Source organism: Staurois parvus, unplaced genomic scaffold (assembly GCF_062004578.1).
Source record: "Staurois parvus isolate SC_StPar_1 unplaced genomic scaffold, SC_StPar_1.0 ptg000303l, whole genome shotgun sequence".
NCBI lineage: Eukaryota > Metazoa > Chordata > Amphibia > Anura > Ranidae > Staurois > Staurois parvus.
In genome coordinates, this window is record NW_028318099.1 from 15,667,074 (window position 1) to 15,692,438 (window position 25,365).

General features: G+C 41.7%; 1 protein-coding gene across 1 annotated transcript in view; it reads left to right on the forward strand.

The window, feature by feature from the left end:
* Positions 1-25,365, forward strand: part of PDZD7 (PDZ domain containing 7) — a 77,813-nt gene that overhangs the window by 17,974 nt on the left and 34,474 nt on the right. The window contains exons 5-9 of the mRNA XM_089683110.1: positions 7,249-7,396; positions 9,615-9,675; positions 13,408-13,908; positions 17,272-17,463; positions 23,628-23,669. Coding sequence (XP_089539236.1) covers positions 7,249-7,396; positions 9,615-9,675; positions 13,408-13,908; positions 17,272-17,463; positions 23,628-23,669 — 944 coding nt within the window. The remainder of the gene's footprint in view (positions 1-7,248; positions 7,397-9,614; positions 9,676-13,407; positions 13,909-17,271; positions 17,464-23,627; positions 23,670-25,365) is intronic.

Below are 25,365 nucleotides of genomic sequence, written 5' to 3' on the forward strand. Positions count from 1 at the left end.
TGGTCACCTAGTCACGCTGCACAGTCGATCGGGATGTGATCCGAGTGATTCTCCCAAATGGATCTAATAAACAAAGTATTTATTAGAATCAAGAGTACAATCACAAATATTTAAACCATATGTTCAGCAACCATGTGGGCTCCTTGTCAGTAAGGTAGGGGCTCGGATCAATAAAACCACTATCTTATTTAATATTAGATCTGAATGGGAGCATCATCTGGATTGCATCCTGAACAGCATGTCAACAGAGAAGGCTTTACTGAATCATTACTGCTAGACAACCTGCAGTCCCTCCTGTGCTGGTCCTCCCGCACATGCACCCATCAGCCCCATAAAGTAACCAGCACTGGGTCCTAAAGTGCTGCTGTCACTGCCTTGGAGACAGCACTGCGCCGCCCCCCTCCCACCCCCCCCCCACAGTGGTGCAGCTCGCAAGTGCGACCCTGGTAGTTTTGCCGCCATACACAGACACTGATTGCAATTTAAAAAGCCAGAGATGTGGGAAATCAACCTTTAAATCCCATTTCAACCTGTTTGAGTCACCTTGTATGTCTGTACGAAGGCCAAACATTCCAGGGTATGTAAACTTTTGATCAGGGTAAAAAAAAAGTAGGATACGGCTGCATCCAGGGATGCACAGATCAACAGATTTCATGCATGTACACTTATAAATTCACATAATCGCTTAGTCATTCATTTGAATGAAAGAAGAATTGTATGCAGCTAATCGCTGTATTCATCTAAACGTGCCTAAATGTGAGTACTGTTGGCACATATTTTACACAGGATCTTCGGATGGCTCTGCCAGCAAGAACCTGCATGCCATGCAGAAAATGTGCGTATGCCTGTGTGAATTAGCCCTTAACCACCAGCACTAGGTGCCAGGGAACCACCAGATGTACCAGTGGAGCCAAATAAACCTGTAATGATGGCCAGTAATATACTTTGATCAACATGTATGCATGGTTTGATGTCCATTTCCTCTTGCTTCTTTGAAAGAAAAAATATAGTGCTATCAAAAAATATTTCTAGAAAAGCTGGCACAATTAAAAAAAAAGGTCAGGGACTTCTTTCCCAATGTTTCCTGCGGCATGCAAGCAAATGGGCACGCAAAGTTGTAAATAGAGCCTAATAACCCCCTGTGACGAACACGGTGCCCGATTCCCGCCCTTCTCAACAACTCACGACAAAGGACTTGCCAATCTCACACCGCGCTGTCATACGTAACAATGCAACTCTCAGCTACACCCTGCACAAAGGTTTTCCAGCTCATGGGACCACAATCTAGGTGCCAGCAGTCTGAGAGCAATTGTCACTGGGTTAAGTTAATTAAGTAATTAACTCTTTAAACTACCACCACCACCTTTTGACTGAGAAGGTGGAAACTCATAATCTTAGCAAAAACAAATCTGAAAAATAAATGTCTGTACACACACTGTCACAACAGACAGGTATATTCAGATATTTGTAATACAGTAGTACTCTTCAAGAGACGGGGATTCTTTTAGTTTGCATTAAAAGCCTTAGGGACAGTTTTAACACTTTTCGAAATAGCTTAGTAATGAAAAGGTCAAAATGCTGCAAATAAAATATTTACAGAAAAAAGGTGTTACAAAAAAATAAAGAAACCATACAGCAACAGAGAGTTAAAAAAGAGTTGAAAAGGAAGAATATTCGTAAAGTCCTTTGTTTTAGCAGAGTTCAGTTGTCCAAGCAAAAAGGTTGCAGTGGCTCTCAAGTCTGGTTAGGTGTTCCTTGGTTGATGTTAAATGAGAGCTGTCAAATCTGCTTGCAATCTCTTTTTTTATCTGACATCAAGGAGGGTGTTGACCAAGACCATCTGACCAATCATCTGGTATAAGGGGTGGGTGCTTGGAGGTCGCCATGTTTTCAAAATGGATAAAAATATGGCAGGTCTCGGATATCCATTTCTCATAGGAAGTGTGGAAGCCTAATCCACTTTGGTACCTCCTAAGATAGGGATGTTTGAGTTCAAAAGGCTATGTAATAACTGAGGGAGGTAAATATGTCTATATTCTGGCTATGCTATTATTATTTATGAGTTATGACACAAGCTGAAGTTTTAGAATTTCAGCTGCGAACCAGTCCATGGAGCCAGGGATGCGTATTCTCCCGACTTCCAACTAAGGTATTTATGACCCAATGTTTGGTAACTTTCTGGTCATTGAAGTGGCTACGTCAGACACTTTTAAGGGCCCTACGATGTATATTGGGGGTTAGATTCTGCTAGTCCTATTACCAGGCTGATAAAGGGTGTCTGCCAGCAACTACGATTTTGTGGATTGTATGAGCTGAAAGGAAGTGGGAGGGGGAGAGAGGAAAAGGTCACAGTGCAATACTTTCTTATGAAGAAATGTCATAGGAGACTGGTATTGTGGACAAAATGGCTGTTACACACGTAGCTATTTGTGTGCACAGTACACACAACCATTACACCCCCATCTACCCTTAGCTTTTTCTCTGCTGTTTTTCTGTTGTCTCTCAGTCAGCATTTTACCAGACAGAAAGTGAGGGGTATTGCCACACAGACAGAATGAAAAATACTCTTTATTAGAGTAGGGGAATACTAGAACCCCTGTTGTTAGCTTTACATTTCTGGCTGTGTTCCTGTTTCAGATTTTTTATCATTTCCTGTCTGGTGAAACTGTAGCCAGCGGGACAGGAAGTAGGGGTAAGTCTCTCTTAATGGAGACACATATAGCTATAAAACCCCCAATAAGAGTTCTAATCCTTCCCCACTCTATCCAAAAGTGGAAGAAAAAATTTCTTGCTTGACATATACTTTAGTATTTAAAATTATTTTGTTGGTTCATTTCTTTAGTGTCACATTACAAAATGCACATCAAGAGAAGAAAAAGCCCTTATTTAAAGTGTAATTAAACCCAGACTACAGTTGCAAGAAAAAGTATGTGAACCCCTTGGGATTACGTGGAGTTTTGCATGAATTGGGCATAAAATGTGCTCTGAACGTCATCTATGTCACAACAATAGAAGAAGACAGTCTGCTGAACATAATACTACACAAACATTAGATGTTGCTATGGTTTAATTGCACATAACATGTAAACATTCACAGTGCAGGGAGGAAAAAGTATGTGAACCTTTGGACTTAATAACTGGTTGACCCTCCTTTGGCAGCAATAACCTCAACCAAACGTTTCCTGTAGTTGCAGATCAAACCTGCACAACGATCTGGAGTAATTTTGGACCACTCCTCTTCACAAAACTGTTTCAGTGTAGCAATATTCTTGGGATGTCTGGTGTGAATCACTCTCCTAAGGTCATGCCACAGCATTTCAATCGGGTTGAGGTCAGGACTCTGACTGGGCCACTCCAGAAGGCGTATTCTGTGCTGTTGCAGCCATTGTTTTGTTGAATTACTTGTATGCTTTGGGTCATTGTCCTGTTGCATCACCCATCCTCTGCGGAGCTTCAGTTGGCGGACAGATGGTCGTACGTATTCCTGCAAAATGTCTTGATAAACTCTGGAATTCATTTTCCCATCAATGACAACAATCCGTCCAGGCCCTGAGGCAGCAAAGCAGCCCCAAACCATGATGCTCCCTCCGCCATGTTTTACAGTGGGGATGAGGTTTTGATGTTGGTGTGCTGTGCCTTTTTTTCTCCACACATAGTGTTGTGTGTTCTTCCCAAACAACTCAATCTTGGTTTCATCTGTCCACAGTATATTTTGCCAGTAGTGCTGTGGTACATCCAGGTGCTCTTTTCCAAACTTCAAACGTGCTGCAATATTCTTTTTGGACAGCAATGGCTTCCTCTGTGGTGTCCTCCCATGTACTCCATTCTTGTTTAATGTTTTCCTTATTGTAGATGTGTCAACAAAAATGTTAGCATGTGCCAGAGATTTCTGTAGGTCTTTAGCTGACACTCTGGGATTCTTCTTTACCTCATGCAGCATTCTGCGCTGTGCTCTTGCAGTCATTTTTACAGAACGACCACGCCTAGGGAGAGTAGCAACAGTGCTAAACTTTCTCCATTGTAGACAGTCTGTCTTACCGTGGACACATGAACATCAAGGCTTTTGGAGATACTTTTGTAACCCTTTCCAGCTTCATGCAAGTCAACAATTCTTGATCGTAGGTCTTCTGAGAGCTCTTTTCTGCGAGGCATGGTTCACATCCGACAGTGCTTCTTGAAACCAGTAAACCCAAAACAGGGGTGTGTTTTTTAAGGGCAGGACAGCTGTCAGCAACACATCCAATATCATCACACTGATTGGAGTCAAGGTTGGCTCACTCCTGGCTCCAATTAGCTCTGGGAGAAGTCATTAGGCTAGGGCCTCACATACTTTTTCCTCCCTGTACTGTGAATGTTTACATGTTATGTGCAATTAAACCATGGCAACATCTAAAGTTTGTGTAGTATTATGTTCAGCAGACTGTGTTCTTCCATTGTTGTGACTTAGATGACGTTCAGAGCACATTTTATGCCCAATTCATGCAAAACTCCACGTAATCCCAAGGGGTTCACATACTTTTTCTTGCAACTGTATGAAAAACTTTCAATAAGTGCTATATAACAGAATGTGCAAACTCACAAAGCCACTAAAGCATTTGTATTGTGTAGAGTTAAATACACAAGTTGATCCTTTCTTCAACTGTCCCTCCCCATCTTCTCTGTGTTCGCATTGCAGGCTGAGATTGTGTAGACCAGTTGTTGTCATCTACTGAGCATGCTCCGGTTTCATTAACCTTCTAAGCTCTTCATTTCCTCCTCCCTTTCTTATCTGTGCAACCCATGTGACTATAGATTCATTTACAGTGGTAAATGACACTCCTGCCCTCCCTCCTCCTCCATGTCCTCCTATTGCTAAACACTATGGGGGATATACACTCTACGGCCACTTTATTAGGTAACACAACTTGCTAATCAGCCAATCACATGGCAGCAACTCAATGCATTTAGGCATGTAGATGAGTTGAAGATGACTTGCTGAAGTTTATACCAAGCATCACAATGGGGAAGAAAGGGGATTTAAGTGACTTTGAATGTGGCCGGTCTGAGTATTTCAAAAACTGCTGATCTACTGGAATTTTCACGCACAGCCATCTCTAGGGTTCTTACAGAGAATGGTCTGAAAAAGAGAAAATATCCAGTGAGTGGCAGTTGTGTGAACGAAAATGTCTTGTTGATGTCAGAGGTCAGAGGAGAATTTTCAGACTGGTCGCTGCGACATTCAGATGGTAGGTTAAGAATTTGGCGTAAACAACATGAAAGCATGGATCCATCCTGTCTTATATCAACGGTTCAGGTTGTTGGTGGTGGTGTAATGGTGTGGGGGATAGCAAGTGTAATGCCTATGAAATGTGTTGGCCTTGGACGCTTTGCTTCTTGGGTAATTTTTACAATAAAGCATCATTGCCCAGATGCCAGGAGCATGAGATATATATGTAATTTCTCTAGTCCCAAGGAACAGAGTCACAAGATATTAGAGTGCTTAAAGCAGATAAGAACTTGTTTGTGCAATTAAAGATGTCTACTTGTTTGAGAAGTTAGAAATCTTTAAGTTTTGGGTAAATAAGAAGATGATCTGAAGCAAAAGTGTGATATTCTTAGATAATATTAGATATGTTGTTTGTTCAGTGTAGTGGCTGGGCGTGACTCTGTTATCCTCAGGGAACCTTTCTGCTAGCTCCTCCTAGAGTGAGTGTGGCGCCCGCCCACTTTGGGAAAGCTGCCAGAAAAAGGGCTTAAAACAGGAAGCTTGAGCGTTGGTCAAAGTGAGCAGCCTTCCTGTGTGAAAAGAGGACACTCTGATGCTGGGACTCTTGCCAAGGCTATATGGGCTCATCATTTGGTCGCATTAAGGCTTCTCTGTGACCCCCTGTGCATTATGGTTCCAATGGGGTCTGTTCCTTCCCGTCTTCCCATAGCTTTGGCAATGTATTAATTCTATGCTGTGACGCTGTCAAAAGATGTGTCTATCTCATGCTGTAATGCTCACATTATTATTGGTGTGTGTTATTATGCAGATTGTGATGACTATAAGATATATCTGAGATAAAAAAGTTAATACGAGCGCTATCTGAGAAATAAGGGATAACTGCTAGGACACCAAAAAGGCAACCAAATCAAACCTTCCAAATAACATACAAATAAAAGATGCAGCGCTAAGTGAAAGGCATATAAATAATATAAGTAAAAACCATAAATTATACAATAGAAACCATAATTAGTGGTAGATAAATCCGTATAAAGTGCAATGTCACATGTTATCAATGGTGACTGGTAATGGATAAAATGTCCCAAGATGTATAAACCCACGTGAGGATCTGATATGATCCTTGAATAGGTGCGTGGAGGACTTGATCCAAGGTGGCAGATGGTAAGAGGTGAAATGAATAGATCGCGCACTCACCAGAAGTGCGTAAATAATACGCCTTTGAGATATGCCTGTCTCACCAGGTATAAATCAGGTCATCTGCATCCTCGTAATGGTCAGGATCCTGTACACCTTCTGGTTACGTCTAGGATAGGGTCCTCAGATACGTATCACCTTCAGGGGTTCCTTATAGTGCAGGCTCTGCGGATGAAGGCTCTCAATCAAGAGAGCCCAATAAGGGACACCACATAGTGTGATACCATAGGCTAATTTATTGTCAACACAGGTGTATCAGGTACAAGCATTAAAAATATATATCACTGACCATATAAGATTCAGGATGGCCACCAGCGGTGGTTAAACGTCCAGCAACTGTAGCCCCACTGACGCGTTTCATGCTATGCACATCATCATAGGGCCCAGCACCCTATGATATCAGTAATAATGTCAGTATAAGTCAGTAATAAAAATATCAAATGTAATTTCTAATACCTGTAAAGAGCAGATGCAGTCTGAGCAAAATGAAGGCTAGTGTCAGTAATTTTTTTTACTATGCCTACACCATATTAATGGACAAAAATACACATTTGATGTTCAATAAAAATTTATAGAGAGCTGTAAAACAGTTTTTAATATTTATTATTTAATTATGTTATAATTTATACGTTAATTTCACTTTCCACTGGTGTACTTTATTTGCCAGATCTGCTTTTTATTCTAATTCAAACAGTGTTGATGTCTCTGACTTCATGTAAAGTTTTTCAATATGACTGCTAATAAAGTTCACTCTCTCTTTACTACTTTTGTTAAAGTATTACTTTAGGCTCCCCAGTCCATAGCAATTACAGCAAGTACAGTTACGTAGGACTCTGGCTTTTTTGCAGGGTTGATCCAGGTGGAATAGCAGACGAAAGGGGCATTAAAGTTGGTGATCAAGTTCTTGCAGCCAATGGAATCAACTTTGAAGATATAAGCCATAGCAAGGCAGTCGAAGTGCTAAAGGGGTTAACTCACATCATGCTCACAATCAAGGTACCTACAATCATCAACATTAATTTGTTATCTTAATATGTCTCTTTGTCCCCTCTGGTGAGATTCTCTCTTAATTTTGCTTTGGTGAACATTTTCACCAAAACAGTGTGGAGAAATCCCAAATTTTACAGATGTCAACAAAATGGGTAGTGAGGACAAATCTTTCAGTGGTGACATAAATTTGGGTGACAACTTCTTCCTGTTGGGTCTTTGGAGCAGGAAGTAAAGGCAGATTTTTCCAATGGAACATAAATTCCCACTCTATAACTTTTTTTTTGCTAGAGGTATACTGGGACCCTTCATACTCCATTATAACATAGGTCCAGAGGCCCAGAAGAGATTTGGAGTTAAAAAGTCCCAGTACCAATAGTGTTCTTGATACCTTTGGAACAATACTATCAACATTATTACTTTCTAATAACTTTATTGCTGCACTCATGACCAGGGGCGGATTGACAACTCATGGGGCCCCCGGGCAAAAGGCGATCATGGGGCCCCTGTTTCCTTGCCCACACTCAAATCACACCCAAAAAAGCCTATGAAAGGTACCAGGGGCATCTCATGGGGCCCCCTACTGACCCTGAGCCCTCGGGCACTGCCCGAGTTCCCAAATGGTCAGTCCGCCCCTGCTCATTCTTTTGACTCCAAGCCTTTTAATTTGTCCTGCTTGAACTTTATGCCAATACCGGTCACTATCACCTGCAACAAGAAAACGGAGGACATTTGCCCCTTTCCTTGAGGCTTATTAACTTATTGAATGGGATTCAATCCTTCATCCATCATTTGATTATAGACCTGCCTCACTGTTTAGCATAGGGCCTGGCCCATATTGGAAATTGACACTTGCAATTCTATGCTTATTTATGAGCTCATGATGCATTACAATATGTATTGATGTTTCAGGGCCTCATGGGATCCCAGACTCATACAGGAGGGCTACCTTAATTTGTGCTTGATACACTGCTAGGCAGCATATTGCTGTGTTATGCCACTTGTATGTGAGCCTAAACTGACGTCCGGATGTGGATATTTTAATTCACTAATGAATGTAATGTTTATTTTGTATACTCATGTTGTCTTTACGAATTTAATTTGTGGTGTAAGATGTCCAAATCCCCATGAAGTATCACTTCTAAACAAAGTAATAAAAATTGATGTTTTAAGATACCTGGTACTAAAGACTGATTTTTCAGAATTTTACAATTCATATGATATCTGTCACCATAGTAACTACTTGTTGCCCACCTTTTGGGCAGTTTGTTTTTTTATGCAACAAAAGATGTGTTAGAGCTCGGCTAGGCACAACAAGGAGACAATAAGTGTAACCCTACAGTTACAGCATAGAATGAGACCAAACCATATACCAAGGAAATAAATTACTTGCCAAATAGACCATCAAGGAAGTGTCAAAAGAGAAACTGGAGGTGGGGAGCTGTTTTTCACAGTCTTAGATACAAAATATCTTCAAACAGACAACATTAGATATTTTGATGATATAAAAATCAGTCAGATTCAAGATATTGAAGGACTGCTGTTTGATGATAACATCAGAGCGAAAGGAAGCTTGATTGGCTTTGTTCAGTAACACTGTCAAAGCTGTGAATATATGAAATGTTTAGTAACACTTAGCATCTAGATTAATTTGTTGTAGCTTGAGATGTTCTTTTTGCTTGCATGACCTTAAAGCACTTTGCATGTCAATGTTCTGGTCTACAAGTAGCTGTTTAACTTCTCGGGAAGGTGAGATGGGCAGCTGTCTGAAAGACCATCATTTACAATGGGTCAGGGTCAAGATGCCCACACACCAGCATACAGCCACAAAAAGAGGACACGTGTAGGGTGAATCACAGTATAAAACCCCACATTCTGCGGGACTGGTACTTAATACTATATGTTTAAAAAGGGTTTGTTAAATCTGTAGATTAAGCAGAAAAGAGGATTAAACTGTGTTACTAGTGAAACGCAGAGTATGTTTCCAGGTAAATGACTTACCACTAATTACCTCCACACTGAAGGAAAGGGAATAATTGAACATCACCCAGGCTGCGTCTCAAGGCATTGCTGGGTCATTTACTTAAGGCTCTGTGTATTCAGTTTCATCTGTGAAGAGGAATGTATTATTCATCACACAGACCTATCACGTTTTACTTTCTGCAGTCCATCTTGTGTTTGCAGCTATGTGTGTGTTTATTTCTAATTCATGGCTGTATTTTTTCAGGAGATGGGAATGTACCCTGCGTACAAAGAGATGATTGCAGAGTATTGTTGGTTTAATCGATGTAAGTACCACATGGTAGAGCTAGCGAGTGACGTTGTAAGGGGTTCCTAAGATAATCATTTCTCTAAGAAAATAGAATAGACTGGGATATATGGACTCCTGGCAATTGGCAACACTTGCTTGGCTTTCCCAATGTATTTTTACAGGAGGCATTGAAAAAATTCATTATTTTTGTATGTGGGCAGTATCCCAGTGAGGACTTGTACAAACAGTGGTCACACACTTTTGCTTTATCTAAACAGTTGTTTTCCCCATTGGGACTTTTTAGGTAATATAAGAAAAATATTATTTTCAATAAATGGCAAAAAATGCATCATCATGGTAAAAACAAAACATCTTGAAATCTGTGACACAGGTTTTTTGTACACACATCCAATGCAATACGGTACACATGACAAAATACCCAATTATCCCTGGTTAATAATAATTATCTTTGAGCACTCTTGTAGTTAATTGATCTTCTTGCTCTCATGTAACTGCCTGCCCGTATCGGAGGTGCAGGCAGACAGCTATGCTGAGAGTCTGCAGCAGCCTGACATTGCACCCACGATCTGCTGATCCCAGGTGCAATGCTCTGCAGGCTCCTTAGAAAAAAAATGAATAAATGCACATTTTTTTGCCTGCAAAAAATGTGCATTTATTATTTTTTTTTCAAAAGGTGAACCTATCCTTTAAGGTCTTTCTACAAAATTAGTTGACTCAACCATGGAAAGAAAGAATGTTCTGGCAAACCATTTTCAGAATTTCTCTACAAACAGTTAAAAAAATCTTACCATGTATAGCCGGCTTTAACTAAGTTCATAATCCATCCATGTGCCTTCCTTGATGTTGTCAGTCCTGGTCCTGCAACCAGAGGGCATGGAGAACAAAGAACATCATCCACTAATGCACAGAACACAGGTATGGCTAAACTTGTACTGATAACCTCAGAGCTATCTTGATAGAGCTGAGGTACATACATAATTTGTAGACGGGGGACACAAATAAAATAACCAAGCCAGTCTAGCCTATGGACTTGGGCAAGGACAGAGCTAGATAAACTAGTATTGTCTGTCAATGCAGGGGATTGCCTTTTAGAATGTTAAAGTATGAAGTTAGAAGAAAAAAATGTAGAGGCTGTCTTCCTATTCGGTAAATAGAAAATGAGATCTGACTCATTAGACAATGGTATTTTGCTGCTATCCAGTTTATGGGAGATGGCATATCAATCCTCATAAGCATAGGGAGTTTGAATGGAGGATATTTTGTAAACCAAAAGAGTAGCATCTATGAATGCCCTCTGGTTTTCAAATTGTTTAGCTGAAACAGGAGTATGGGTCGGCAAATCAAGTTGTTCTCTGTAAAGTAGGAGCCTGAGGTCCCTCTTGACCTCTGTTATAGTTGGGGCCTGTAGGAAGGACCAGCATTGGGGAATGATTCTCCAGGCCACCAACAAGCAGAAGTGAATCCATTGTGGCATTTCCTGTGGTCGACTCGAGGTATGGCCCTCCAAGCCAGAGGGGCAGCTAGCATATCCAAACAGGAGAAGAGGATCTTTAGGTATCTTATGTTGAGTCACTCCCTGAACGTATGACAAGATCTGGTCCCAAAAGATGAAGGTGGCGGGACATAATCACAAGCAATGGTACAGTGTAGGTCGGTTAGCTTTGCAAAAGGGGAAGGATTTTATGCCCAAGAAATCCTGCGTAGTCATATAGTTTGCTAGAGAAAACCCCCAATTTTTGTGGGACTTTAATGGCATCAATCCATAAGTTAAAAGATTTACATTGATCTTTATTTTGTATAAAAAATATAAAATTACAAACTTAAAAAATGTGTAGAAGCAGCTGTTTGTGAGGATAATATACATTATTATATCACCATCATATGGGGATATACAGTCAGGTCCATAAATATTGGGACATCGACACAATTCTAACATTTTTGGCTCTATACACCACCACAATGGATTTGAAATGAAATGAACAAGATGTGCTTTAACTGCAGACTGTCAGCTTTAATTTGAGGGTATTTACATCCAAATCAGGTGAACGGTGTAGGAGTTACAACAGTTTGCATATGTGCCTCAAACTTGTTAAGGGACCAAAAGTAATGGGACAGAATAATAATCATAAATCAAACTTTCACTTTTTAATACTTGGTTGCAAATCCTTTGTAGTCAATTACAGCCTGAAGTCTGGAATGCATAGACATCACCAGATGCTGGGTTTCATCCCTGGTGATGCTCTGCCAGGCCTCTACTGCAACTGTCTTCAGTTCCTGCTTGTTCTTGGGGCATTTTCCCTTCAGTTTTGTCTTCAGCAAGTGAAATGCATGCTCAGGTCAGGTGATTAACTTGGCCATTGCATAACATTCCACTTCTTTCCCTTAAAAAACCCTTTGGTTGCTTTTGCAGTATGCTTTGGGTCATTGTCCATCTGCACTGTGAAGCGGCGTCTAATGAGTTGTGAAGCATTTGGCTGAATATGAGCAGATAATATTGCCCGAAACACTTCAGAATTCATCCTGCTGCTTTTGTCAGCAGTCACATCATCAATAAATACAAGAGAACCAGTTCCGTTGGCAGCCATACATGCCCACGCCATGACACTACCACCACCATGCTTCACTGATGAGGTGGTATGCTTAGGATCATGAGCAGTTCCTTTCCTTCTCCATACTCTTCTCTTCTCATCACTCTGGTACAGGTTGATCTTGGTCTCATCTGTCCATAGGATGTTGTTCCAGAACTGCGAAGGCTTTTTTAGATGTCATTTGGCAAACTCTAATCTGGCCTTCCTGTTTTTGAGGCTCACCAATGGTTTACATCTTGTGGTGAACCCTCTGTATTCACTCTGGTGAAGTCTTCTCTTGATTTTTGACTTTGACACACATACACCTACCTCCTGGAGAGTGTTCTTGATCTGGCCAACTGTTGTGAAGGGGGTTTTCTTCACCAGGGAAAGAATTCTTTTGTCATCCACCACAGTTGTTTTCCGTGGTCTTCCGGGTCTTTTGGTGTTGCTGAGCTCACCGGTGCGTTCCTTCTTTTTAAGAATGTTCCAAACAGTTGTTTTGGCCACGCCTAATGTTTTTGCTATCTCTCTGATGGGTTTGTTTTGTTTTTTCAGCCTAATGATGGCTTGCTTTACTGATAGTGACAGCTCTTTGGATCTCATCTTGAGAGTTGACAGCAACAGATTCCAAATGCAAATAGCACACTTGAAATGAACTCTGGACCTTTTATCTGCTCATTGTAATTGGGATAATGATGGAATAACACACACCTGGCCATGGAACAGCTGAGAAGCCAATTGTCCCATTACGTTTGGTCCCTTAACAAGTGGGAGGCACATATGCAAACTGTTGTAATTCCTACACCGTTCACCTGATTTGGATGTAAATACCCTCAAATTAAAGCTGACAGTCTGTAGTTAAAGCACATCTTGTTCGTTTCATTTCAAATCCATTGTGGTGGTATATAGAGCCAAAAATGTTAGAATTGTGTCGATGTCCCAATATTTATGGACCTGACTGCAATAAAGGGAAATGAAAAGTCAAAGATTATGTTTGCAAAGCTACTTACACTATTTTGAAAAGTTCAGCTATATTTTAAAGATTTTAAAGAGCATTCATTTTCTTCTGTGTTACTTTAGAAAGGTTATAGAGGGATGTTGAAATTTGTTGTTAAATCTCAGATTTAATGGATGTTTCAATAAACTGACTTTTTGGTTTCCCTTTCATCCTTTGCCAGTAAGCAATGGCCAATTGCAGCAGCTCTCTCAAGCTTCTGAAACCAGCTCTTCTATTTCTTCTTATTCTTCTGGTGTTCCTCAAGGAATTGTTAATGGTTATCACCAAGCACTTATATCTAGCGCTGCCATGTTTGAGCCAGGAATGGTGGATGTTGGCATTGCAACAGAAATATCACTTGACCCACACCTGTTGGGTAGGTCAGAGACTGCCATCCAGACAGATTTACATTCGTCTTCATCTGTATTCTCTGATCCTGATGAAGCTCAGAAACTGGCGAAGGTGAAAAGTGAAATGCAAAGAACTGTCCACCCCCCTGTCCTTCTTAAAGATACTGCCATACGCTCTGACAGCATGCTAGGGTCCCCACTGAAGAGGAAACAAAGGAAACAAGCTGGAGAGGATTTTCCTAATTCTGAATCTCCAAAAACGGCATTGTTGTTGGCCCTTAGCAAACCTCGGAAACCCATCAAAAGATCTCAGAGCTACATTTCTCTTTGGGGTGAGTTTTTTTTTCTTTTTTTGTGATTTACTGCGTAGCATGCCCAGAGGAGCATGGATGATCTTTGGTCCAATAAAACTGATACATTTTTTAATGAATATAGATTTAAAAAATAATACATTTACATGTCTACTCTTCATATCATAGGAGAACAGTAAATATAGAGATTTAGTATCTAATGCACTTGCGCACCATCTATACTTGTTAGCAGTCAGACAAGTTTTCCCTAATAAATTTTAATATTTGGCTTTGTACAGTTTCTGGTTGTTATACGTGTGATGGTATCCAAACAATACTTTGCTTCAAGGAAAGGTTGTCTTTGAAATTCCAGTGACTGTTTATATACACTCACCGGCCACTTTATTAGGTACAGCTGTTCAATGGCTTGTTAACACAAATTGCTAATTGGCCAATCACATGACAGCAGCTCCGTGCATTTAGGCATCTATGAAATGATGGCATCTTGGCATGATGAAAACAACTTGCTGAAGTTCAAACCGAGCATCAGAATAGGGAAGAAAGGAGACTTAAGTGATTTTAAACATGGCATGGTTGTTGGTGCCAGACGGGCTGGTCTGAGTATTTCAAAAACTGCTGATCTACTGGGATTTTCACTCACAACCATCTCCAGGGTTTACAGAGAATGGTGCAAAAAATAAAAAATATCCAGCGAGCAGCAGTTGTGTGGACAAAAATGCCTTGTTAATGTCAGAGGTCAGAGGAGAATGGGCGGACTGCCAAGGTATGCAGAATACCATCTCTGAATGCACAATACGTTGAACCTTGAAGCAGATGGGCTACAGCAGCAGAAGACCACACCAGTTGCCACTCTGGTCAGCTAAGAACAGGAAACAGAAGCTACAATTCGCACAGACTCACTAAAATTGGACAATAGAAGATTGTAAAAATGTTGCCTGGTCTGATTAGTCTTGATTTTGGCTGCGACATTCAGATGGTAGGGTCAGAAATTGTCATAAACAACATAAAAGCATGGATCCATCCTGCCTTGTATCAACAGTTCATAGACGTGCAGCCGACAAATCTGCAACAACTGCGTTATGCTATCATGTGAATGAGCACAATTCACTAAGCGGTATCTTACCACATCCAAGAATGCGGTAGGATACTGCATAGCATTTTATTTTTTAAAAGTTTGAATTCACGAAAAAACGCTACTAAAATACTGCATGAGTTAGTTTATCAAGTCATGCGGTATTTTAGTAGTGAAAACCATGCGTTAATGTTTCAGCTGTCAGCTGGGTTCCCCACTGACAGCTGAATATAAAATAAAGAATTGTCGGCAATTAAAAAATAATTAAAAAACCGGTATGGGGTCTGGTATGGATTTTGGGGGGAAACCCCACGCCAAATGTTTTTAAAAAAATGGCGTGGGGTCCAGCCAAAATCCATACCAGACCCTTATCCAAGCATGCAGCCTGGCAGGTCAGGAAAGGGGGGGGGGGGGGGACGAGCAAGCGCACCACTCCTGAACCATACCAGGCCACATGCTCTCAACATGGCAGGGTTGCCCCCCTTCCCCAAAGCACCTTGTCCCCATGTTGATGGGGACAATGACCTCTTCCCCACAGCCCTGGCCGGTGGTTTTGGGGATCTGCGGGTGGGGGCCTTATCAGAAGCCTCCTTTAGCAAAGGGGCCCCCAGATCTGCCCCCCCATGTGAATGAGTATGTGGTGCATGGTACCACCACCCATTCACAAAAAAGAAACAGTGAAAGCAGACAGGAGACAGTCCTTGATAAGTCCTTTATTAAAAGAAGAAAAATAAAAGAATGTCCCCCAAAGTAGATCCAATAATCCAGTAATCACGATGCTTGCTGCCAACACCACTATGTTGAGGGCATACAGCCCGGCAGGTCAGGAAAGGGAGGGGGGGATGAGGGGGGGATGAGCAAGCGTCCCCACTTTCCTGACATGCCGGGCTGCATACTTGGATAAAGGGTCTGGTATGGATTTTGGGGGGGACCCCACGTCATTTTTTTTTTTATTTTGGCATGGGGATTCCCCTCAAAATCCATACCAGACACAAAGGAACCCCGCTGACAGCTGATGACTCATAGGTTTTTTAAGGACTCAGCAGCCACCCATTCCTTGTCAACCCATGACAATACTGACAGATACCAGTACATACCGCATGCCTGGACCACTACTTAATTACCACATGCATTAAATTATTTATTTCCTTTGTGAATTGACTTTAAGGTCTTTTTATGCGGTATTTACCGAGTGTTTTTGCTATTTTCGGTAAATACCACCTGCTAGCCATAGTGAATTGACATATTCAGTATTGCATGCGATATGTGGTCATGTGACTGACTTCACTGATGCGATAAGCTTTAGTGAATTGTGCCCAATATGGACTAAAATCTCTGAGGAAAGTTTCCAACACTTTGTTGAATCTATGCCACAAAGAAGGCAGTTCTGAAGTCAAAAGGGTGCCCAACCTGGTACTAGCGAGGTGTACCTAATAAAGTGGCCCGTGCTCATAATGCTTAGTGAGTTTTTTTTTTAAAGTACATCCAACTATTCTTGTGTGACAGTCTAAGAGAGTACCAAATCCAGTTAAAAATAGACAAAATGCCTTCTTTACCTTTCATGACAAATCCTCATTTGTGTCATATGCACTCTCCCTCCCAAGCACTGCAGCTCACAGCGGGAGGGCTTCAGCAACACAGACAGTACTGTCAATCCAGAAAGCAGTTGGTAGGACTAGATGTGTCTTGATGCTGACTCAGCAGCTGCAGGCTTGGGAGTCAGCCAGGGGCGGACTGACCATTTGGAAACTCGAGCACTGCCCGAGGGCCCGGGGTCAGTAGGGGGCCCCATGAGATGCCTCTGGTACCTTTTTCATAGGCTTTTTTGTGTTTGGGCAAGGACACAGGGGCCCCATGATCCCCTATTACCTGGGAGGCCCCATGAGTTGTCAGTCCGCCCCTGGAGTCAGCAGTGACAATTTCAATAGCCTAGTCCCTTGCAACATTTTTTCAGCCCATTTTCATGCAAGCAGGCACAGCAATGTGGCAACTCTGCTCTGAATTAAGGGGCAGTGCAACATCATTCCCAGATTATCACAGTGAGCTGCATTGTGTGGACTTCACTGGCAGAATCTTCAGGTATTTATGGGTCTTTGCAGTGGTAGGTTTGGATGCACTTATAGTTAATGACTGCAGCACATATTTTGTTGAATAAGAGGTCATAGTTCCGCTATGACCAATGTCCTCAGAGACCAATGCTTAGTTATCAGAAAATAACAATGACAATAAAGCAGCCATATAAAATGGCAGCCACAACCTCCCCCTAAATAAAGATAAAGGTTTTATTTTAGTTTAAATGTTCTTTTATACAGAAGCCCGAAAGAAGAAGAAAAAAGAGAAGAAGAGTTCCCCTGAAAATACTGGCCTACAACGTTCAAAAACCTTCCTAAACCTGTTTTTTAAAGGCGGGCGCTGGAAAGAAGATGGAGGGGGCAGCAAAGAATCCTCCACACCTGATTCAAAAAGGAAAGCAAGGTTGCCATCACAAGGTGAATCAGAAAAAGGTAAATAGACTTTGCCATGAGCTGTTTCTACTGTGTCAGCTTGCAGAATGGTCATTCCACATTAGTATTGTACTATATTCCAATCAACAAGTTTTCTTTCATTTTCAGTTCTTGTTTATATGCCTTGTTGTAAGCACAATTGTGATTCATATCCATGTGCTAATATGGAAATATGACACTCATTACTACAAAACTGAAAACTAAATCTGATTCATCACACACACTATTCCTTTATATATCTGAATTTGCATTATAACCCAATTCAAGGCTCAAGCCAAAAAACAGGGATGATTAAAAAAGACTTATTCTGTAAAGAATGTAATGTAAGCACACAGCTAGAAGGGTATAATAATCATGCAAGAGCCCATTGACATCCTGGGCCTTGTTACACCCTCTATACTCCTGGTAGTTATTCCAGAGTTGACATGAAACTTTGGAAATAATTGTTTGCTGTTCCTTTTAAACAGTCATTCTAGCCAAAACTGATATTTTAGTTAAGTCATGTAATTTTCCAGCATCTATCATAGCAGTTTCTTGTATGTAACATGTAACAAGAGGTTCTGGAACACAAAATGTTGGGCGTGAAATCCCAAAATACACATGATAGACACAAACGGAGTCAGAATTTATGGCAGGAACAACTCGCTGTTGGAGTACAGTATTAGAAGGCTGAGGCCCACTCAGTCCTACATTTTGCACCTCTAACTAAAAGATCACTTTTTGGTGGACTGATACTTTAAAGTTTTATTTATAGTGCCCATTGACCTACTGTACATATCATGGAGAAAACAGAGCTGCATGATAAACTTGTTTGCCCTGCCTGAGCTATTTTCACCACTATCTCTCTCTCTCTCATTCAGTCGTGTCCGACTCTTGGCGATTGCATGGGCCGTCACTCTCCACTCTTTCCGGTCTTGCACCTTTCTTATTAGCTGATACATGCTTAGGCCAGTGTTCAATTTTACAGCATCCAACCAGCATGTTTTCGGCCTTCCTCTTTTTCTCCCCCCACTGACCATACCAAGTAATGTTGCCTTCTCTAAGGAATCAGATCGCATCACATGCCCAAAATAAGTCAGCTGTAATTTGACTATCTTTCCTTCTAAAGTTATTACTGGTTTAACTCGCTCTAAAACATCTCTGTTGGTAATCTTTGCTGTCCAGGGTACCTTTAATAGCCTTCTCCAGCACCATATTATTCGCCACTATAGTGTATCCTATTTGTCCACTCTCAGGACTCCACCTTGGCCATATGGAGGGCACCATGCTAAGGAATCAGTTTATGGGTTCTACAAGCCATTGATTAAACAAAGGCACCTATCACCTATAAAAGGTGTGGGCCAAAGTCCTTCATCCTGAAGCTTCTGTCAGTGCTATGTGGCAGAGAAGCAACGTTCAATACTGTATAATATTTGAAGTCTATAACTTAACCACCACTTGTCAAACCACACTGTTCAAAAGCAACCCTTGTTCTATATTGAGATATTACTTCCCAGAAATCGAGCAGCTTACTTAAAATTCAGAGTGTATTGGAATTCATATAAATCACACATTGAACCAGATCAAACAAACACTTGGCTGGTTTAATGCACAGCAAGAAATGGCCTCAAAAGTATTTAAAATACATTCTGCTATCTTAAAGGACACTATCTAATGTCCTTGAGTTAACATCTTAGAAGAGAAGTTGCCTCCAACTTGCCAGCAGGAAGATCTGCTCCTAGTCTAGACTTGATGTCATAATCTGCCTGTTTATTCCAGAGGAGGCCTACTGTCTTCTCTAAAGCACTCTATAAGGTGGACAAGCTGTGTTTGTCTGCAAACCACCACTCATCTATGTTGTGAACAGGGCACAGAAAAAACAATTGTGCGGTGATGAGCACAAAAATGCAATTCAACAGACATGGTGTGCGGCAGCACAGTGGCTAAATGGTTAACACTTCTGCCTGGCAGCACTAGGTTTGTTGGTTCAAATCCCAACCATGGCACCGCCTTGCCTGCAGTGGTGTATTTTTTTGGTTTTGTGCTGCCCTAGGCAAGACTAAAATAGGGCTCCACCCACTGACAACGATGGGGTGCTATTCCTCCCACTGACACCAACGATGGGGCACGATTCCTCCCACTGACACTAATGTTGGGGCACTATTCCTCACACTGACACCAATGATGGGGCACTATCATTAGTGTCAGTGTGTGAGGAATAGTGCCCCATCATCGGTATCAGTGGGAGGAATAGTACTCCATCATTAGTGTCCGTGGGAAGAATCGTGCCCCATCATTGGTGTCAGTGGGAGGAATCGTGCCCCATCATTGGTGTCAGTGGGAGGAATCGTGCCCCATCATTGGTGTCGGGGAGGAATAGTGCCCCATGATTGGTATCAGTGGGAGGAAGTACCCAATCATTAGTGTCAGTGGGAGGAATCGTGCCCCATCATTGTTGTCAGTGGGAGGAATCGTGCCCTATCATTGGTGTCAGGGGGAGGAATAGTGCCCTATCATTGGTGTCAGTGGGAGGAATAGTGCCCCATCTTTGGTGTCAGTGGGAGGAATAGTGCCCCATCTTTGGTGTCAGTGGGAGGAAGTTCCCCATCATGGGTATCAGTGGGAGGAATAGTGTCCCATCATTGGTGTCAGTGGGAGGAATAGTGCCCCATCATTGGTGTCAGTGGCAGGCCCGGAGTCAGTGACACCAATGAGGGGGCACTATTCCTCCCACACTGACACTAATGATGGGGAACTATTGCTCCCACTGACATCAATTATACTTACATTGCTGTGCTGACCCCTGCTCCAGGCCGGGCTCCCTCCTTCAGGCACAGACACTTACCCATCAGCTGTCTTCCTTCTCCAGCCACTCTCCTCTTCACCGGCTCCAGCTGCTCCCTCACTCGATCTTCAATCTTGGCGCTGCCGCTCGGCTCCTCCTCTCCAAGCTCTGCCTCCTCGCCTGTGATTGGCCGCCTGTGTGCCATTTCTAAGCTACAGATCTGGCGTCCAATCACTGGCGAGGAGGCAGAGTTTGCAGAGAAAGGGACAGGCTGCCATAGGCTGCCCAGTGATCCCAGGGGTGTGGCCAGATTCGAGGGGCGGCTTGTCATCCCGCCCACATCGCGATCAAGATCCAGGAAGATGAAGACACTGGATGGACACCCTCTGCACCCCTCCTCCTGCAGCGCCTTGTGGACCGGATCGACGTGGGACACGAAGTCAGGTAAGACACAGCAGCCCCTGTCCCTTTCCCATGGAAGTGTCCCTTCCACGGGAAAGGGGGGGGCAGCGCTGCCGCCGTGCCGCCCCCCTGAAAAGTGCAGCCCTAGGCAAATGCCTTGTTTGCCTCGCGTCAAATACGCCCCTGGGACAAGTGAGGGGCAGTGGGACAAGAGGAGTGCAGTGGGACAAGTGAGGGGCAGTGGGACAGGAGGAGCGCAAAGGGACAGTAGGGGGCAGCATGACGGGGGGGCATGGGACAGGATCGGGGCAGCAGGACAGGAGAAGCGCAGTGGGACAGGAGAAGCTTAGAAGGATAGGTGAGGGGCAGTGGGACAGGAGGAGCGCAGAGGGACAGGTGGGACAGTGTGACAGGGGGCATGGGACAGGATCAGGGCAGTGGGACAGGAGGAGTGCAAAGGGACAAGTGAGGGGCAGTGGGACAGGAGGAGCGCAGAGGGACAGGTGAGGGGCAGTGGGACAGGAGAAGCGTAGAGGGACAGGTGGGGGGCAGCGGGACAAGAGTAGCGCAGTGGGACTGAGGCAAAACCAAGAAATAGAGAACTGTGGAATGTAGTCCAATCATCCTGGGCTGGAATACCTGTTCACAGGTGCCAGAAGTTGGTTGACTCCATGCAACACAGATGTACAGCAGTTCTCAGAAACAGTGCTTATACAACTAAATATTAATGAAGTGATTCAAAGGAAAGCAAAATCTTCAAACATTTTTCAGTTTATATAGTGAATGTTTGACTTTGTAAAGAAGAATACAAACACTGCTATTTTTTTGAACAGTCTAATATTCACTTTTCTTCAATTTCTTTAGAGGAACAAGACAAATTTGATATATTTTTCTTCGTTTTGATTTGGAATAGAATGTGTAGTGTTCCCAATGCATTTGTGTGGAAAGAAAAGCTGTTAGAAGGATTTTTAGCTTTAGTCACTTTTTTCAACACACTGCTATTATTTTGAACACAACTGTATGTAAAGCACTGCATAAATTGATGGCACTATATAAGTACCTGAAATAAATAATAAACAGGCCCTGAAGAGGAATACAGCCAGAGGCACATATGCCATACACAACATAAAGAGGTCATGAAGGAAGATTTTGTGCACTATGCATTTGTAAAAATATCATATGTACTTTATATAGTATTTTGTTATGCAGAATTCTTATAGATAACTAGAGAAAACCAAAGGAAAAAAAAGAAATGTGTATGCCCTTCTAAATTTCTTTTTTTTTCAGCTGCATTTCAAAATTTTGAATTGGCCCACATAACTGGACAGTGACACTTTGCGCTGTGCTAAGTCTGTCACTAGTAAGGAGGATTTAGAGCACAATCCAATTTACCTGCTCTCCCATGCTGATCCTGTATTTAATTTGCCTCCAAATCCCTTTAGGTGTACTTTTAGCGAGCTAATGTTCTGCTCTAAAGAGTTGTAAAAACCATTGCAGGATAAATCCACTATGAGGACAGTAGATTATAGAGCTTGGCCAACATCAACTAAAAGTAAAGATATAAATAGCTATAGTAAGACTGATGGAACATTGACCTTTATGCTCTTTCCATTAGACCAGTGTTGGTGGGAAGAGAACCCAACTGCTGCTCCTCCTGGATTGCAATAAGAAGACTTTCCAGTCCACATCACATGGGAGCTAATGCACTCTGATGCTATAGGAATATTTAAAGAGATAGCAAACAGTACAACTGAATACCTGTTCTTTGTTTCCCATTGAAGTTCCCATGACATTTTTTTACAGGATAGAACTGTGTTTAACTTTCCTGCCATCCATTTGTCAGGGCCTTTATCAGCTAGGCATATTACTGTACACTTCTTTTTTTTTTTTTTTAATTAGCAACCAAAGAATTAAATCGATGAGACAATAATTTATGCATAATATATAAAGGGAATTCCTGCTCAGTCTTTTCAGCAGCGCCCGGTTGCTTATTCTTTTGTCTACATAACTACATGCTGGGTAGTGGATGGGTGAGTATGGTGGGGCTAGATCATGTTTTGTTGATAATGAAATAAGAGACAGTCAGTAGGCTGCTCACATAATAAAGGAGAGCTAAATGGGGATTTACATCATGGATCAATAGAAGGAGGTCATGGAGCGTCAGTACAAGATCTATTACTAGCACTCCATTACCTCATTCTATTGATTTAACTACATCTCACATAGTAGATGTTCTACACGGTTTTATATCATTTAGGACATGTCTGCAGAAGCTTACTATTGCAATTCTAATTATAAAAAACTTTTTATATAATATGAATAATATGTATGTACTGTATTAAATAGAAATAAAAAAAATAAAAATAAAGGAAAGCTTTGCCGAGACTCACCATCTGAAAAGGCTAGTTGACTGGCTGTCATACTGATATAAGGCTAGGTTCACACCTATGTAGTGCGTTTTAAGTTTTTGCACATTTAAAACACAAAATGCATCAAAAACGTGGCAAAAACGCTTTACATGCTTTTCTGCAGCTTTTCCATTTGAAGTCTAAATGCAACTTTTTGCATTTAAAAAAGTCCCTGTCCCATTCCAAAAAACACACCGGGTGAAAACGCGGAGATGTGAACCTGTCCCATAGGAAATCATGTTAAATGGACTGTAGTGCGTTTCTGCCAAACGCTGCGGAAAACACTTAGGTGAGAACCTAGCGTAAGGGCTTAATTTCTTTTTCAGTAACTGACTTTGAACATGCATGCAGACCTGACTGTATTTGCTGTATGATTGTCCTAGGTCAGTGGCTCAGAATGTTTTGAAATTAGAAATTCAGCATTATTGCCAGACTAGAATTTTCAGTAGGAGGTCAGCAGTGACAGTTGCTGGGTCTCTATTGGGCTTCCCTTTAAGAGTGTTTTTTACTCTTTTTTTTTTGTTTTTTTTGCAGATGGTACTCTCAATGATTGTTTTAATCCATGTAATGTTGTTTCTGTTTTTTTCTAGTTAACATTGTTCAGAAATTTATGATCAGAAGCCTGAAAAAGGGTAATTTGCTAACAATGTGTGTGAAGAGTGATGTCTTTGTTTCAGACAGAATACATATAAAGATGTATAGCACTGCTAAGATGAATTGGCTGAATAGGATGTTCATAACTAGGTGCAGCTTCAGACTGGAGTTTGGTGGACTCTCTAATAAATCAGTATACAAGGGCTACCAAAATAAGGTACATCAGACAGTCCTTTGGGAAGGTCATCGCCCAGGCCAACAATGATTAAGAGCTCTAATTTTACTGAGTGTGTCTGGCGCTTTCATTCAAAAAATTCTAAGATTCAAAACAACCAATTATATAAGAATGTCTTGAAATGAATTATTTATGTAAAAATACTTTTATGTTTTTATAAGTAAATCTTAGGCAAGGCTATGAATATTTAAGTATTTACATATTCTTAACATGCCGAAAGTGAACTTTACAACATGCCCTATAGCTGCAGGTACTATAGCATAGTTCATCTGCAAAGTTCACATGAGAGATACTGAAGTAATTTGTGTTCTTCTCTCAGCAGATCAGTTCACCCTGATTCCCTTCCCAGAGCTCCTGCTCTTTGTGTACATGTGAGATGAGAAGGCTGTTATGTCACTGCTGGAAGGGGGAACAGGGTGAGCTGAGCTACTGACAAATGATTTGAACTTTAACTTCTGTGCTTCTGCTTGTGAACTTTAAAGTGATACTAAAGATTTGGCTTTTTTAATAACAAACATGTCATACTTACCTGCTCTGTGCAAGGTTTTGCACAGAACAGCCCCGATCTTCCTCTTCTCGGGTCCCCCGCTGGTGCTCCAGGCCCCCCCCTGCTGAGTACTCCCAGAGCAAGTCACTTACTCTGGGGGCACTTGTGCAAGCTCAACCCAAGCCATCTCTTTTTGTCTAGGGGCTCTGGAGGCACTCTGTGTCTCAGCCAATGAGGAGGGAGAGACTTAAGAGAGCTGATGCTCTTATGCACATCGGATCGGGATCAGGTAACTATTGGGGGGCTGAAGGAGGACCTGCACACTGAAGAAAAAAAACCTTCAGCCTTTACAACTATTATAAGGATGAATTTCTCCACTGCACTTTCAGCTACAGAGGTTATTTAAGGCTTGTTTTAGGTCTGTAAAATAACAGAAATATAATCAGCATGCAGTCCAGAACACAGGTACCTGATATACACAAAAGTGTCAGAAGCTGAAAATTTCAGTCGTCAATGTAGCTCTGCAAGAGAATGAATATTGGGTTTTGTAGCAGGAATAGTGTAGGTTATTATTGTTCTTTTAGATACTTTTTTGTTTAATTTCCTGCTTGCTAATAATGTATAAATACTGCAGTTGTTTCAGAATTTGATTTGATTTCTGCTACTGATGCATCTTTATATGTGCTTGTGCAGCATAGCCTTACTGTTATTGTTTTAGTTCATTGTATGCTAAACTAAACTAAACTCCTTTTTGGGAGTTTTTTTGCATGTCTTGATATTTTAGAGTTGCATTTAAAGGTTCCAATGTAGCTCCTGAATGACCAAGAATTCCATCATGCTCACTTTGAAAGCAGTATTCAAAAGCCCTAATCACTCTTGACCTAAGTAAACTCCAGAACATGTCCATCCATCACTACTGTACCTGTAAGGGTACGGGTGAATTCTGCTGTTAGAAAGATTAAAAACATCAACCAAGACACACGGGGTTATTTACTAAAACTGGAGAGTGCAA